The 17,505-nt window shown below is 39.1% G+C and overlaps 1 protein-coding gene across 1 annotated transcript; it reads right to left on the reverse strand.

Moving 5' to 3' along the window:
* Positions 1–896: 896 nt before the first annotated feature.
* Positions 897–14,339, reverse strand: LOC107047945 (serum factor response D-like). The gene is made up of 3 exons (XM_015270877.1): positions 14,236–14,339; positions 9,379–9,927; positions 897–1,110 (listed from the first exon to the last, which is right to left on the reverse strand). The coding sequence occupies exons 1-3, from the start codon at positions 14,337–14,339 to the stop codon at positions 897–899; spliced, it is 867 nt and encodes a 288-aa protein (XP_015126363.1).
* Positions 14,340–17,505: the final 3,166 nt, after the last annotated feature.

A 17,505-nucleotide genomic window follows, 5' to 3' on the forward strand; every position in this document is an offset into this window, starting at 1 on the left:
AAGTGAGATGCTAGCATTTCAACAGCGAAAAACAAAGATTGGCATGGATTCTGCTGCATGTAACACTGCACCAAATGGCCTAACTTATTTTGCGAATGTTTGAAGAAACAGCCTTGCAAAAACTCTGGGAGTGTGCGTAACTTTTGCACCGCCAGACGCTCGAGAAACTTTTTATAATCCTCTAAGACATCTTCATTCTGGACAACTTGGCAATATTGATTACACACCCATTTTTTTCTATGTAACCTATTTTTAATCAAGGGCAATATATTCATAGCTTGCCCTTTCGAATTCATTTCTATTTTGTATATTTTTGGAATATCAAATGCATATATCATTTCATAAAAGTAAGATTCTGTCGATGATGTATGCCTAGATAATCCACAAAGGTTCGTTGCTTTATGTCCATTTTTATTACCATGCATTCTAGTGAGATGATGATCTGCTAATTTATGGAGTGTACTCAGCGAGCGATTCAAGTCTTTTATGTAACTTTTTCTTTGTTCCATACACCATTTGACTATCTTTTGTGCTTCCAGTCTTGATAACGTCTGTCAATTTTTCAACGTATTCTTCAGGACGAGACTTGGTTGAGATATGTTCTTGTTTGACTTCTTGTGTTTTAGAATTAACTGTTACAGTTTTTGCGTTGATAACTTTCTTTCCTTCTTGTTTCATTGATTTTTTATTACCGGATTTTGGTCCATTTATTTTGATCTTGTTAAGGTCTGTCAATTTTTCAACGTATCCTTCAGGACGAGACACGGTTGAAATATTTTCTCGCTTGACTTCACGGGTTTTAGAATCAACTTCGGTAGTTTTTTCTTTGATTGCTTTCGTTTTTTCTTATTTGCTTGATTTTTTACCGCAGGATTTTTGTCTATTTTCCAATACCGTTAGCGATTCTCCGGATATGTGACTTTCTCGTTCTTCACATGAACAGTGTTTATGATATTTGTTTTAGAATGGCTCAATTCACGAAGATCAACGTCATCGGCTGCATCAATGTTTACCATATCAGCAAAGGCATCTCTATCATCTGATTTTAGCCGTAATGTGCCAGCGTTCCCGTTCTCAGATGTAATATCAGATTGTCTCTGACGAGGACATCTGTCCACATTGGGTTTTTCATTATCAGTATACTCAAGATTCTTCGTTTTTTCGCACTTTTGATTAGAATTATTCGAGTGTAGAGAGTTCCTATCAATAAGATTGCGCTGGTTATATGCGTACCGCTCCTTTCGTCGGATATCTGGTAGAGATAACGATTTAGATATGTTAAAGTTTGAAATGGTTGGAAATGGCCTAATTTCCATTGTTTGGAATATATTGAACAAATGTGGACGCATCTTCGACGTATCATATTGGACATATTCTGGTTTTTCTCTGAATAGTACAGTAACAGCAAAGGATATAGCGAATAGGCTACAGTCAACTGAATTATTTTGAGTTTGAACGGTCATAAATCATACTGAATTATTTGAGACGTTGTAAACTGGATAGAGACGCTGTAGAAATACAATGTGATCATTGTGTAACAAATGACTGTTCAGAGAGTCATAGATGTAAATGTGTTTACCATCATAGAAACTACAAACCCAATGCCCTAATTTTCCGCTACCTTGGATATCATTACTATACAAAAGCTGAATATGTTTCTTCGCAAGAGGTATTGGTATGATTCTGTCTGGCTTTTGCACCAATAACATATCTTGAGGGCAATAATCTGAGTGTCTAGACAAAATGTGCCCAAAGAATCTAATATGCTCGTCTTTCAGTCGTTCATTACTACAGATCATGTTCATCCATTCATCACGTAAGGGTGCCAAATTACGATTTTGGAGATTTCGACGTGTCTTTTTACAAGGTACCCCTGTATCACCGTCACAAGGTATATCGAAGAGAACTCGCTTCGATGGAAAGTTTTTGATGCCTTGATTCTTGCTGGAATCATTGGTTCCCATATCTAATACACTTGTATTCTCCTGCAATTAATTTCCATCAATTCGGTCTCGATTGATTTCTTTATTCTCCAGTTGCATATTTTCCTCATGTCCATTCAACAATAATCGTTTTTCCTTCATTGGATTACATGGCATTAATGTTGTTCGCTTCCGAGAATGCCTTGAGCACGTATGCATTGTACTAGATGGGAACTTGGTAATTATTCTAGTTTCGAACATTTGCAATAAATGCTGACGCATTGTTGATATATCATATGTAATTTCCTCTGGATTTTCTACAAAAGCAATCGAAACAGCAAAAGCGTTTGCGAAAACCCTACAATCACTGAAATTCGGTTGCTGTTGAACATTGTAAAATTTAACATTCGTGTTTTCATCAAAGACTAATAAAGGGTATAACATTCGTAAATATATTCTATGACGTTCGTTAAGCTCATATGCATTAGAGAAATCATAAACATAAATAGACTCAGTGTCGAAAAAAGTACAATGATGTAGTATATGAATATGTGGGTTTTTGGGATTGATAGGTTCCAGGAATTCTGGGAGCATGAATGTCCACGCAATTCAAACTGAAATTGGTCATATAAAAGTGCAGCGAAGTTGTCGATTTCAGCATCAGATAACCAGCCCTCTCGCCCATTTGCTAAGATTATTTGACGATTGAATGAAGGCATAATGAATGAAAACACTAATGATTTATGCTCTATCGTATCGATTTATTAGTTGAATAATTACAAGCTAAAAAAAATATAATATTATTCATGCTCCTGCATCCCCCTACGCTCGCCGCCAACGGTTATTCACCGAGGCGACGTGGAGTCCGGAACTCCTTATCCTGGCTTCTTCAGCTATTCCACCACCCAGCACACCGAGAGATTATTTCAACCTCTCGGTTCAAGCGCTCGCGTTCGACTGCCCCGGAATCTTACTAGGGCCTTGCCTCCTAGTCTGGATATCTCGGCGACGATAGGTCATTCCGTTACCCTATCCTCACCAATCAACCCGACGGGATCACGGAGGTACCAGTCCTTTCACCTGGCCGTTGGTCCCTAGCCTACTCCGACATAGCCTATAGAATCGCCCAGTTGGACGGCCTGTACATCGGCCCCATTTCCCCTAGCACATGCTGGGCGAATTCTAATACGGCGATAGTCTAGTACGCCCTCCAGACCTCCAGGGGTCGCGGTTTCACCCATAACCGCTATGCCTTAGGTCTTTCATTGGTTTGTGGTTTATCTCACCTAGTCCCGGCTTTCTTCAGCCGCTTCTAGGTGTCACTACTTATCTCTCTTCAACAATTTTGAGAGTTCACTTATCTTTTTAAGGGGATTTCAAGCCGTAACGAGAAAATCTCGTTACATATTATTTTATCTGAGTTGTATCCATTGACCACTCAGCTTCTTAGTAGCTTTTTCCTCTCAGCGCATCAGAGCTGTTATTAATACTACTGGGTTTCATTGGAACATTTTTCCTGGAACATTCAGCTTCGCAACAGCTGTGATATCTCCGCTTAAGGTTTTTATTCAGCTTAACAGAGCTGTTATTAAGATTATTGAAGTGTCAATTTTTTTTAGCTTGTAATTATTTAACTAAGAAATCGATACAATAGAGCATAAATCATTAGTGTTTTCAGTCATTATGCCTTCATTCAATCGTCAAATAATCTTAGCAAATGGGCGAGAGGTCTGGTTATCTGATGATGAAATCGACTACTTCGCTGCACTTTTACATGACCAATTTCAGTTTGAATTGCGTGGACATTCATGCTCCCAGAATTCCTGGAACCTATCAATCCCAAAAACCCACATATTCATATACTACATCATTGTACTTTTTTCGACACTGAGTCTATTTATGTTTATGATTCCTCTAATGCATATGAGCTTAACGAACGTCATAGAATATATTTACGAATGTTATACCCTTTACTAGTCTTTGATGATAACACGAATGTTAAATTTTACAAAGTTCAACAGCAACCGAATTTCAGTGATTGTGGGGTTTTCGCAATCGCTTTTGCTGTTTCGATTGCTTTTGTAGACAATCCAGAGGAAATTACACATGATGTATCAACAATGCGTCAGCATTTATTGCAAATGTTCGAAACTAGAATAATTACCAAGTTCCCATCTAGTACAATGCATACGTGCTCAAGGCATTCTCGGAAGCGAACAACATTAATGCCATGTAATCCAATGAAGGAAAAACGATTATTGTTGAATGGACATGAGGAAAATATGCAACTGGAGAATAAAGAAATCAATCGAGACCGAATTGATGGAAATTAATTGCAGGAGAATACAAGTGTATTAGATATGGGAACCAATGATTCCAGCAAGAATCAAGGCATCAAAAACTTTCCATCGAAGCGAGTTCTCTTCGATATACCTTGTGACGGTGATACAGGGGTACCTTGTAAAAAGACACGTCGAAATCTCCAAAATCGTAATTTGGCACCCTTACGTGATGAATGGATGAACATGATCTGTAGTAATGAACGACTGAAAGACGAGCATATTAGATTCTTTGGGCACATTTTGTCTAGACACTCAGATTATTGCCCTCAAGATATGTTATTGGTGCAAAAGCCAGACAGAATCATACCAATACCTCTTGCGAAGAAACATATTCAGCTTTTGTATAGTAATGATATCCAAGGTAGCGGAAAATTAGGGCATTGGGTTTGTAGTTTCTATGATGGTAAACACATTTACATCTATGACTCTCTGAACAGTCATTTGTTACACAATGATCACATTGTATTTCTACAGCGTCTCTATCCAGTTTACAACGTCTCAAATAATTCAGTATGATTTATGACCGTTCAAACTCAAAATAATTCAGTTGACTGTAGCCTATTCGCTATATCCTTTGCTGTTACTGTACTATTCAGAGAAAAACCAGAATATGTCCAATATGATACGTCGAAGATGCGTCCACATTTGTTCAATATATTCCAAACAATGGAAATTAGGCCATTTCCAACCATTTCAAACTTTAACATATCTAAATCGTTATCTCTACCAGATATCCGACGAAAGGAGCGGTACGCATATAACCAGCGCAATCTTATTGATAGGAACTCTCTACACTCGAATAATTCTAATCAAAAGTGCGAAAAAACGAAGAATCTTGAGTATACTGATAATGAAAAACCCAATGTGGACAGATGTCCTCGTCAGAGACAATCTGATATTACATCTGAGAACGGGAACGCTGGCACATTACGGCTAAAATCAGATGATAGAGATGCCTTTGCTGATATGGTAAACATTGATGCAGCCGATGACGTTGATCTTCGTGAATTGAGCCATTCTAAAACAAATATCATAAACACTGTTCATGTGAAGAACGAGAAAGTCACATATCCGGAGAATCGCTAACGGTATTGGAAAATAGACAAAAATCCTGCGGTAAAAAATCAAGCAAATAAGAAAAAACGAAAGCAATCAAAGAAAAAACTACCGAAGTTGATTCTAAAACCCGTGAAGTCAAGCGAGAAAATATTTCAACCGTGTCTCGTCCTGAAGGATACGTTGAAAAATTGACAGACCTTAACAAGATCAAAATAAATGGACCAAAATCCGGTAATAAAAAATCAATGAAACAAGAAGGAAAGAAAGTTATCAACGCAAAAACTGTAACAGTTAATTCTAAAACACAAGAAGTCAAACAAGAACATATCTCAACCAAGTCTCGTCCTGAAGAATACGTTGAAAAATTGACAGACGTTATCAAGACTGGAAGCACAAAAGATAGTCAAATGGTGTATGGAACAAAGAAAAAGTTACATAAAAGACTTGAATCGCTCGCTGAGTACACTCCATAAATTAGCAGATCATCATCTCACTAGAATGCATGGTAATAAAAATGGACATAAAGCAACGAACCTTTGTGGATTATCTAGGCATACATCATCGACAGAATCTTACTTTTATGAAATGATATATGCATTTGATATTCCAAAAATATACAAAATAGAAATGAATTCGAAAGGGCAAGCTATGAATATATTGCCCTTGATTAAAGATAGGTTACATAGAAAAAAATGGGTGTGTAATCAATATTGCCAAGTTGTGCAGAATGAAGATGTCTTAGAGGATTATAAAAAGTTTCTCGAGCGTCTGGCGGTGCAAAAGTTACGCACACTCCCAGAGTTTTTGCAAGGCTGTTTCTTCAAACATTCGCAAAATAAGTTATGCCATTTGGTGCAGTGTTACATGCAGCAGAATCCATGGCAATCTTTGTTTTTCGCTGTTGAAATGCTAGCATCTCACTTTCCCATTGTGAGGAATGTTAAAAGAATTTTATATAAGCTGAATGAAACATTCGGGAAGTTATCTCATCTAGATGATGCTCTGGAGTCAACGAATTTGTAGCCATTAGGGAAGATATCCAATGATATGTAACCGTTGGCGGCGAGCGTAGGGGGATGCTCCTGCATCCCCCACTAGTAAAAAAGGAGTTATTTCAGCACACGAAGTGACGACTTTGTTGTTTCCGGCGTCATCCGGCTCGGCGAAACAAATGCCGAGCACATGGGCCCGTGGGTCTGTAGTAGAGATCGTCCTCCTGTCGACCCGACCATGTGCCGACATTTGAGTACCCGAAGACGGTGACGAGCGATGACCCAAGCGGTAACTGGTGGCCGAGAGTGTGGGTGGTCGTGAAGTGGGTAACAGTGTTCCACTTTGGTCGGATCAGCCTCTCGGCGTCCCAGGCTCTGAGGTATCCCGGCTGATTCGCATTTAGCTCTGAAAAACTTCCCCGAGTCGAAAGACTCGGGAGGAGAATGAACACTGGCAGAGTCGAAACATTCTCCAGGAGGTCATGAATTTAATTCATCATGGAAAGTGATGCCGCAAGGTATAATACACGGCTTGCAAAGGCTCGTGAGGATGTGGTGGTAATACTCCTGGTGGACCTCGCCCACTCTACCGTATCATGCTGATGTTAGCTAGGCAACCCGTTGTCCGGCCAAAAGTCCTCTGAGTGGACGAGTTTGCCTCAGAGGCCAGTTTTCGTTGAACCTCCCGTGAAGGTTCGGCTGGCGTCCGACTATTGAGCGATAGAGACGGCTAAAAAGTAGTTTGGATTTTTCCTAGGTGAATAACCCGGGAAAATATCCTTACAAACAATATGATCGATAACAGCTCTTAGAGAGCTGAATATTCTAGAGGAACAGCTCAGTTATGCTGATGATAAAGATAAAACAGCTTTCGATTAAATTCAATGGTCAAGAGACACAGCTCTTAAGAAGCTGAGTGGTCAAGAGACACACCTATCAATAAGCTGAAAACCACGAGACACAGCTTGAAGTAGCTGATAAATGTGAAATCCTGCTGGCAAACGTGAAAGTTTATTGTAAGCCAGTTGAAAACAAATGGAAAAAATTAACAATTTTAAGATGAATGAAACAGGAGTGAAGAACAGAAAAAAGAACAGAGAGAGAAAAACTGGAGCAGAATGGGATAGATGAGAGGAAACGAGATGAAAGATGATATTCGAGAAGAAGAAAAAGGATCAAGAGAAATTAGAGACAGTAAAAACGGGTAGGGAGGAATTATGAGAGAACCAGAGCTAGGAAGAGTTTAATGACAATAGTTAAAAGACGAAATAGATTGGAAATAACGAACAGAAAAGAAGATAAGAAGGCGAAAAGAATTACCAAAATTACAGGTTAGAAATCTGTGGAAAATCGTCCACGGCGTTCTGTCTAAGGAGGTCTCCTGAAATTCATGAAAATTAATCGTATTTATACCACAAGATATTTCATCAAGTAAAACAAAACCACAACTCATTAAGAATATAAACGCGTTGAGGTATAAAATATCAGCCACAGACTATAATTCGAGTAGAATCGATGAATGGAGGAAAGTCAGTAGAGGAATCGATAACCGGTCGCCCCCTAGCGACGGAATTAATTAAAAGTCGATGTGTTGTTGAATGAATTAGGGGTTCCGCATAATCAAAAAAGAGTACAAACGATAAGCAGCAAATAGAGATTATAATGTTATTCTTGTAGCTCATATCTGTTCTATTGTGCGTTTTGGGCGTTCGCACATTCACTACGAAACGTTGAGAACCTATTGTTTATATCCTATAACCTATATTTATTGTATATCGCTTGTGCTTTTTGATTTTACGGAGGCCCTTAGTTAATTATGAATGAATCGAGTAATGCAATCACTCGGGAATCATTCAGGGATGTTTGGGAAAGTATTTTTATTGTTTGGGAGAATGTTTTAGATTTTTAATTGATTAAATGAAATTAGAATCTTATTCTCATATATTTTACGTTTATGAAGTTCATGAGGGTGAAAAAGCTTAAATCGATGGATTGGAATGGAATAGAGAATGGAATGGATACGCTGTTGATTTGAGCAAAGAGAGGATGGGATGGGCGAAGGATTTATTCGAAGACTTTTCGCTGCCGAATTTAAGCTTTGTGATTTTTAAAACTTGAATTTCCAATTTTTCGTGTCCTGGTAATACAAAAAAAAATGCACTTAATCACTTGTTTTTCCGTATTTTTCAACTTTGTTTTTCATTTTTGGATTTCTACACAGTTTATAATATAAAAAATTAAATGTATTTGAAGATGATACAAGAAACAGCTTGATAAGTTTCTTCGTATCATGATCCTTGGCAGGAGCCATCTTCGAATATCCATGAATGAATCTGAAAAAAGGAAGAACGCGTTATGTCATTGATTCAGAATAATCCGTAATAAATAAAGACAATCACCTGTCTGAATTGTCGAAAAGACAGTTTCGACTAGCAGCTGCTGCTTCTACGTCTTCATGAAAAAGTCTCAAAAGAAGAAGAATATGTGAAGATGAAAATTCATTAATCATTTTCTAATTCAAAATATAATGAACACTTACTCTTTCATGAAGGGAATATGAGAAATGCACGGAAGTACCATGCCTAGGAGTACGGAGAGACTGAGAAAGTTTCATGAATTGCCCCATAGAAGAAGTTTGTTAACAGTGAATCACATTGAGATAAAAAAGGATTCAACTCGAAAGAAGCAGTTCTCAACTTCCTTCGCGTTTGAAGCAACTGAATGAGAAAGATTCCAACAAGTTGAATCAATTTTCTATCCCGCGTCTCAATACATTATTAGCAAACCCGATCAATGAGGAAATTTTATGGAATCTCCAAAGATTCAAAGATGAACTCAAAAAAATCAAGATGATCGGGCAGAATAATAATTATGATTGACAATAATGCCGCCAGAACCACGTCCCCGAGCTCTATTGTTCTTCAATTGGAAGAACTGACACTTCCAATACCTGAAAGGGAGAGTATTTTGAAATTATAAGGAAATGGACAGTTAGAATGAAAAAATAAGAAAAAGTAAACCCGAGGGCACGCTTGAACAATTATGATTGAAATGAGAACTCACCGACTATTACAGTCGTCGAGATTCTTCCTAGCTCTCTGTTTCCCATAATTCTCCCTGCCTTGTCCATTTCCATTGTTCCCTTCGTTCCCTCCACCGCTCTGATTCCATCCGGACCTGCCGTTTCCACCTCTGCCGCCTTGGAATCCTGCGTTCCCTCTGAACTCCCCGACTTCCTCTATTCCCTCTTCCATTGCCCCCACGACGATGTTGATTTTCTTGCTGTTGGGGTTCTTGCGGCTGCTGCTGTTGCGCTCCTTGCGGCTGCTGCTGTTGTTGGACTTCTTGTGGCTGCTGCTATTGCTGTTGAGCTCCTTGCGGCTGCTGATGCTGTTCATCTCCTTGCGGCTGCTGCTGTTGGAGTTCTTGCGGCTGCTGGTGCTGTTGAGCTCCTTGTGGCTGTTGCAGCTGTTGGGCTCCTTGTGGATGTTGCTGCTGTTGGGCTCCTGGTGGATGTTGCTGCTGTTGGGCTCTTTGCGGCTGCTGCTGGTCCATTCTGAGCTCTGGTGGTGGTGGTGCTGGTGGCGGTGGTGAAAGTTGGGCCAGATAAAGCTGAAATAAAAAGGGACATATATAGTACTAATCATAAAAAACGACCGACTTTTTTCCTCATATCATTGTCGTAACTCAATTTTAGAGATCCATCCGGAAATGATATGAGGAAAAGACTCGTAAGTATGTTATAGCTAAACAGAAGATACGAAATTTCTTTTGTTCTTGATTTCATTCATCGATTGAGTAATTATAAGATCTATAATCGGGAATTCAACAGAGAATGACGAAAGAAAGTCGATTTTCAACGGAAAATAATTGAACAATTCTGAATTTTTTTGGTAAAGACTGATTCTAGGGAAATGCCAAAAAACAGAATGTCCACAGGTATGAAGAAATTCAATAGAAAAATCAATAGAAAGTCCATCGAATTTCTATTGGAATCTTACTAGAATTCCATTGGAAAATTCTATTAATTTTTTGCGTCATTTCTATAAGGGCTGTTTGATAGAAAAGTCAATGGATTTTCATTTTTTAATGAAATTCTTGGACATGAATTCTAAGTTTTTCTTCTTGGGCTTTCTTATGAGAAACGAATGAAAATTATTCTGAAATCATTCATTATCAAAAAATCTAGGATTAGATCATTTGGCACCAAAATATTTCTTTCCAGAAATTACTGAATGAATATCTATCATCTGTCATGACATCATTAAAACGGTAAGTGATTAGGGGAAAATGTCATGAAATATTGTAAACAGGAAAAAATGTCTCTAGACATTTTCTACTGAAATCCTTGGTTTCAGAGTAATCATGAAATAAATTTTTATAAAGATTTCAGTGTTAGAACTCAAAAAAATTTTTTTTAGCTGACAGAATCATCAACGAACGATATTACCTGACATCTCCTCTAAAATCACTTGTTGACTCGATCATTCACTCGAACACAACCTAATGCATCAAAACGTTAAACTTCCCTCCACGTGACATTTCAGAGGTTATGGTATTTGGCACAAAATTTCTGATATTAATTCATGATCAGAATTGTGTTAGAGTTAATAAAGAGGAATGATTTCGTAAGTACAGATGTTATTCCTCTCGATATTTTTTTCTGAAGTCACTCATCAAGATGATTTGAAGCCAAAATTGAATTTTATCACGAAAATTTAAATGCGAAAAATTCATATTTTGCTCGCGAAAATAGAACATGAAAAATTGAATTTATTGACTTTAATCACGAAGAATTAAATGCGGAAATTTCGGATTTAATTCCGGAAAATAGAACATGAAAAATTGAATTTAATCACGAAAAATTAAATGCGGAAATTTCGTATTTCACTCGCGAAAATAAAACATGAAAAGTGTGGCTGTAGTGGTCACGCGGGGAGTGTGTGGCTCCGGCGGTTATCCAAGCTAAGCAGCATTCAGTCTGCCCAGTACTTGGATGGGTGTCCGCTTAAGCACACCTAACCGCGTGGGACTCCAGTCGCTAGGCACGAGCGCAAAGAACCATTGTGCCCATTGAGTCAGTGTGGCCAATGGGCCCAGTGGAATCCCTGCATTATCGGCCGGCTGCACGACCGAGCTTTTCCATGGTTTCTCTGGCTCTCCAATCCCGAATGGGGTGCAGTTGGGGATAAAGTAAGTCGGCTCATGGTAACGCAGATAGGGAAGGGAACAAAATGTAAAAACCCGAGAGGGTATACATATGGAATCAAAAATAGAACATGAAAAATTGAATTTAAACACGAAAAATTAAATGCGGAAATTTCGGATTTAACTCCCGAAAATAAAACATGAAAAATTGAATTTAATCACGAAAAATTAAATGCGGAAATTTCGTATTTCACTCGCGAGAATAGAATGTGAAAAATTGAATTTAATCACGATAAATTAAATGTGGAAATTTCGGATTTCACTCGCAAAAATAGAACTTGAAAATTTGAATTTAATCACGAAAAATTAAATGTAAAAATTTCGGATTTCACTCGCGAAAATTGAACATGAAAAATTTGGATTTTATCTGACGCTTCCGTTGTCAAGAATTATTCACTTTTTTTTTACTTTTTGATCTCACGGAAATGCGGAACTAGAAATTGAATTTATTTTCTGTTCTCTACTGGGACGGAACTACGACTGACTGACGATGCGTGGGCGATGCCCTTTTTGCGTCGTCGATTATTAATTCGTGGATGTAAATGCATACACGAATTTTTAATTGTATGGGGGTGGGGAATAAGGTGCGGATGAGTGCTGAGTGCACTATTTAGAGAGAGGGGGTAGGTTGGTTGAGGAAACACGCGTCTTATTAATTGGGAGGGGTAACGTCTTGTAACGTGATCTCGACATAACCTGTAACGACTACATTATTCCATGTCCCGAATGGATCAGAATATTTGGCAGGATCACATCTATCATTTGTTTCAACTATTCCTGCGAAACTCATTGGTCTAATAGTTGTTCCATTTATTATTAATCCTGTTATCAGTGTTCCCCCAAGTATCAATTCTTATTTTCTGTGCCACTCTAAACAACTTTCCCCAGAAATTTCATGAATGTATTGCATGTTGCCTCCGTCTACTACCGCGGCATGTGAATGCATTCCATAATGAGTAATCATACGGTAAATTTTAATTTTACACTGAATGACTTTAGGTTCATGATAATCCATAAGTTGAATTAACTGAACAAAATTTTGATTAACGCGAATGTTATCATCTGAAATATCGCACTTACCCACATCAAGGAGTGATATGGTGGTGATGCTAGCTGTTGGCGTTCCACAATCATATCCGATCAATGCTTGTGTTTTGTCTATAAGCCAGATGACGACCAAGATCGTCAGCTTCATCTCTGAAATAATTACAATAATTTCCCAATTTAAAATTTTCTCTAATTTTCTTCTCATGAACCCTCTTCTATTTGCTCTTCCCTATAAGCTTCAGCCTTCCGTTTCCCCTTAGAGACGTCTCTAATAGAGTTGATGAATGAGATGCGCAGACAATTAACATGAATGATTTGAGTTTTCTTAGTGTTCAACTGAATTTTTACTTCTCCTTTTGGAAATAAATCAAGAACTTTATGGGGTCCAGTATAATGATCTTTTGTTTTTCCGATTTTTCCATCCCTTAACAAGAATACGAAATCTCCAACTTTAAAATTCTGTGGATTTATGTGTTTGTCGTAATAAATTTTGGATTTGTATTTAGCCGATACCAAATTGTCATAAGCCAATTGTCTGATGCCATGTAATCTAGCAACTAATTCAACTAAATAGTTGAGATAAGTAGACAATTGGTGGCACTCATGAATGGGTTCACTCGAGGGCAACCTCGCAAGCTTACCAAATACTATCTCGTATGGTGTGTATTTGGTACCTTCGTGTACGCTTGTGTTATGAGAATGTGGCCAGGTCTAACCATTCGTCCCAATCATCGTCTGATTCAGTGTATTGTTTCAAATATTCACTTAGTGTATAATGAGATCTTTCAAGCGAACCATTGGATTGTGGATGATAAGTAGATGTAGTCTACTTTTTGATTCTGAATCGAGTAGCCACACGTTGCATCATTCCACTGATGAAATTGGTTCCTTGCTCAGTGATTACGGTTTTGGGAGAACCGAAAAGACAAATGAATTTCTTAACAAAAGCATCCGCCACTGTGGTCGCCAAGAGGAATTGCGATTAAAAATTTAGATAGGAGATCTTGTATAGTTGAAATCCATACATTTCCATTTTTCGTTAATTGTTTTGCACCGACGAGATCCGTTGCGATTTTTATCGAATACTGTACCCGGTGTATCAGTAATGACCATCGGTTGCTTTGCCTTGACGCGCTGTAATTGCTTCAGTTGACATTCTAAACATTGTTGGATGCGACGCTGCACATCTTCTTTTAAATTTTCCCAAAAATAATTTTCCTTGATTCGATTATATGTTTTGGAAACACCCTTATGTCCACCCAATGGAGCTTTATGCATTTCATAAAATGCAAGATCTCTCTTCTCATAAGGGACATAATGGGGGGGCTGTCATCGCACTGGCTGAGTAACATCGTTATTTTTAGTTACTCGACCAGTTGATCTTTTTCAAAGTTTTATTTCACATTTGGGGCGTAAAAGTGTACTTAAAGTGTCCTTAAAAGTGTGCTCTTCTCCATCGGGCATTAATCTCAGATGCACGTATGAGGGTCTATATTTCTGAAGCTCCTGAAAATAGCCGGACATTTTGGTGAGGTTAGATTCACCCATCGAAAACGTGGTTATATTTGTGCTCAATCCCAGGAGACGGGACTGTGCCCAGCGGTCGGTAACTCAGGGCTGCTAATGAAATCTACTGTGTCAACATCTTCGCCAGTAGCCGATAACAAGATTTCCTCAGCTGAGAAGATATCCTTCTTCTCAGCCCTAGCAGACCTGTCAGCTGTGTGTGTCTCGCCAACTGCATCGTCAAGTCCATCCAGAGCTGTCATACGCAAGAGAAAAGACTCGCCTCTCCACAGCTCAACTTACACTAGTAAGCAATTGAAAGTTTTGAACTTTTCGTTCAAAAACAATAGAAGATCCCCATTGCAAGGACAACTAGTTTCCTCTGACAGCTCTATGTATGATCAGCACTTCCTGTTTCTCTCAAGTCAGGATTCTCTAGTGACTCTTCTCACCTCCCCCAAAGCTTCTTCAATAATGAGTGGCCAGGATAATTCTCAGGCACCTGCGGAGGAGGACACTATAGAGGCGAAGCACTCCAGAATGGAAATTAATGCCCGGAAGCAATTTGCAGAGCTTTCTCGTCTCCTTCGAAGCTCTATCGACCTGTCCAATAATCTGAAACAGGATCTGATTTCCTTCAAAAATGATATTAGCACGACCTGTAAAAATCTTGAAGAGAAAATTAACAGCAACAATGATCACCTTCAGGTACAGCACGACGATTTTGAGAAGTTGGTTGTCGAAAAATTTCCAGCTCTAGAAACTGGAGGAGGTGCTCTTGGGTCCTATAACTCTCAGAACTCTATCATCGTTGGTCTTCATAAGACCTACTGGAGAGGGACAGTAAAAAATTAAATATTGTAATTCGAGGTCTTGTCACCACAGCTGCCACTGCGAAACGTGACGTTTCCAACCTTTTAAGGGATGAATTTGAGCTGCAGGAAGTCGTCTCTGACGTTCGTTTCGTTAAACTACGTGGGAAGCTTCCAAATCTGATTATAGTTCAGCTCAACTCCTTCGATAATAAGTTGAAAATTCTTGGAAGCAAGAAAAATCTTTCGAAGAAACCTTACCTTCGAAATATTTTTATTGAACGTGATCTGACATCTTTTGAAAGCAAAGTGTATCGTTGCATTAGGGAGATGGCTAAACGAGCTAAATTAGATTGCAAACCAGTCAAGTACAATACTCGATTTTTATCGATTGACAACCTTGAGCATCGATGGACAATGCAGCAGAAAGAATGGTGCCTCTCGCCCCTAGTAATTCACCCAGGCTAGCTAGCCCTCAGAGAATGGAGTATGAGGAGTCCGCTCTCTTTGATCCTCAACACTCTCAGTCCATTCCGGAAGGTGGAATCAGTCGCATGGCAGTGATTCCAACAAACTGATGTCTCACAACAGTATCCAACTGGTCTTCCGGAATCTTCATGCTTTCGAAAACTTGATCTTGAGTGGGCACCCACTGTACAACGCTTCCATCTTCTGCTTCTCCGAAACATGGGTTACTGCAACTCCATTCTATATTCCATCTACTCTTCGTACCTTTCCTGCCACTGGAAGGACGCAGCATTGAACGCTGATGGAGGCCGGCCTAGTGGTGGGCTTGGGACTCTCTCCAAGATGGCTTCATTTTTGATAAGTATTTGTAGCTACTGGATCTTTTGTAGAATTAAATCTGAAGAATTAAACTTTGTTATTGGTAATATGTATGTTAAACCCTCTGCTAATTTCTCGTCTTTTTTAGAAAAACTGCAAAACTTGTCGTGATTGGAGGTGATTTTAACACTCGTTTTGGCGGCTCTGGCGCTATTCCGCCTGAACTCTTTGATGGTACAGTCTGCTTTAATGATGTTTTAAACTCCGACTCATATGTTAGCGACAGGGCTCCATATCTCACGGATTTTATGGTAAAAAATGCATATGTACTCATCAATGGTCGGGTGGTGGGTGACAGGCCAGCCAATTGGACCTTCCTCGGTCATCAGGGCATCAGTGTTATTGATTTAGTTTTTGTGAAATCCTCGCATTTACATTTGGTTCAAGCCTCAGGTTGACTCGTTCATTCCTTTCTCCAATCACTTCCCGGTAATTTTCTCACTACGTCCCCCTTCCTTTGCCTTCCCTGACATCTCATCCCCCCCTCAACCTGTGTTTTTAAAATCTAATCCATGTCTCAAATGGCTCCCTTCAAACCAGAATGGTCTCGAGATCTACGCCAAGTCTATCGACCTCTCTCTCATTAGTTTCACTCCTCATCCCTTTCTCGCTCTAGATCAAATGAATAATCTCTTTCATTCTGCGATAGTTAGCGCTGCCACACAGGCTGGCTTCTTGCAATCTCCCCTCATGCTCCCTACTCAAAGACACAGCCAAAGTCCCTCAGTCCTCTCCTCTCCTTGGTCTAGGGATCCAGATATGCGTGCCAAGCTTCGTGACCTAATCAAGTCTAGGAATGAATTTAAAAGAAATAGATACTGTCATACGACTCGTAAAACTTTCTTTCAAATGCGACGTGAATTCAAGTCGCTCACGAAATTCAAGAAAAAACAATTTAGAAACAGGCTAACTGTAACTCTGAATAATGCTTTCGACTGTAATTCTTTTTGGAAAGCCTATAGGAAAATCAAACCCAAGTTACCGTTTGTTTGTGGGGTTTCTATTGACAGATGGAATAGTTTCAAAAAGTCTGTCCACCAAGAGACCTTCCTGTTTTTATTCCAACAATCAACATCATCCCCGAGCTCAAGCAACAAATATCTGTGTTGGAGTTAGAATTTATTCTTAAGAAACTCAAAGCTAACAAGGCTGCTGGTCCGGACCTTATTGCTAATGAATTCTACTCAGCCTTGCCTTTTAGTGGGATAAAATATATGGTTAACTTATTCAACCGAATACTGGAAAGTGAAGTATGTCCTGAAGATTGGTCTAATGTTCTTCTTACTATGATTTTCAAGAAAGGTGATCACTCCGATCCTGTCAATTACCGTGGTATTACTCTTGTGAATCACATTACGAAGATTTTTACATATATTTTGAAGGATAGGCTTGAGAAATGGGTTGAGAGTCAGAAGATTCTTCCTCCATCGCAGTTTGGCTTCAGGGCTGGTAGGGGGTGCGCCGAGGCAATTTTCACACTCCTCTCCGCTGTCCAGTTCCAGCTGCGACTGCTGAAGTGAGAGGTTTATTCGATTTTTGTTGACTTCCGCAGAGCTTTTGACTTGGTACCCCACTCCAGACTCTGGTCCACGCTCAATGATCTGGGTATCAGCTCGAAAATCATCAGAATCATTAAGTCCCTTTACGATAACGCTAAGATCCAGATCAAGAGTAATGACCAACTCTCTGATAAGTTCGTGGTCACTGAAGGGGTTCTTCAGGCAGAAACGCTGAGCGCTCTTTTATTTATTTTATACATTACCGACTTTGA

Source organism: Diachasma alloeum, unplaced genomic scaffold (assembly GCF_001412515.2).
Source record: "Diachasma alloeum isolate Michigan unplaced genomic scaffold, Dall2.0 Dall_scaffold_78914, whole genome shotgun sequence".
NCBI lineage: Eukaryota > Metazoa > Arthropoda > Insecta > Hymenoptera > Braconidae > Diachasma > Diachasma alloeum.

Excerpts from the sequence above, each read along its gene's own strand:
- LOC107047945 (XM_015270877.1), bottom strand. The coding sequence starts at position 14,339 with ATGACAGCTCTGGATGGACTTGACGATGCAGTTGGCGAGACACACACA. Across the intron at positions 9,928-14,235 it reads TTCTCAGCTGAGGAAATCTT|CTTTATCTGGCCCAACTTTC; the intron begins GTTATCGGCTAC and ends TTTTTATTTCAG. Across the intron at positions 1,111-9,378 it reads CTCGACGACTGTAATAGTCG|ATGTCCTCGTCAGAGACAAT; the intron begins GTGAGTTCTCAT and ends CAATGTGGACAG.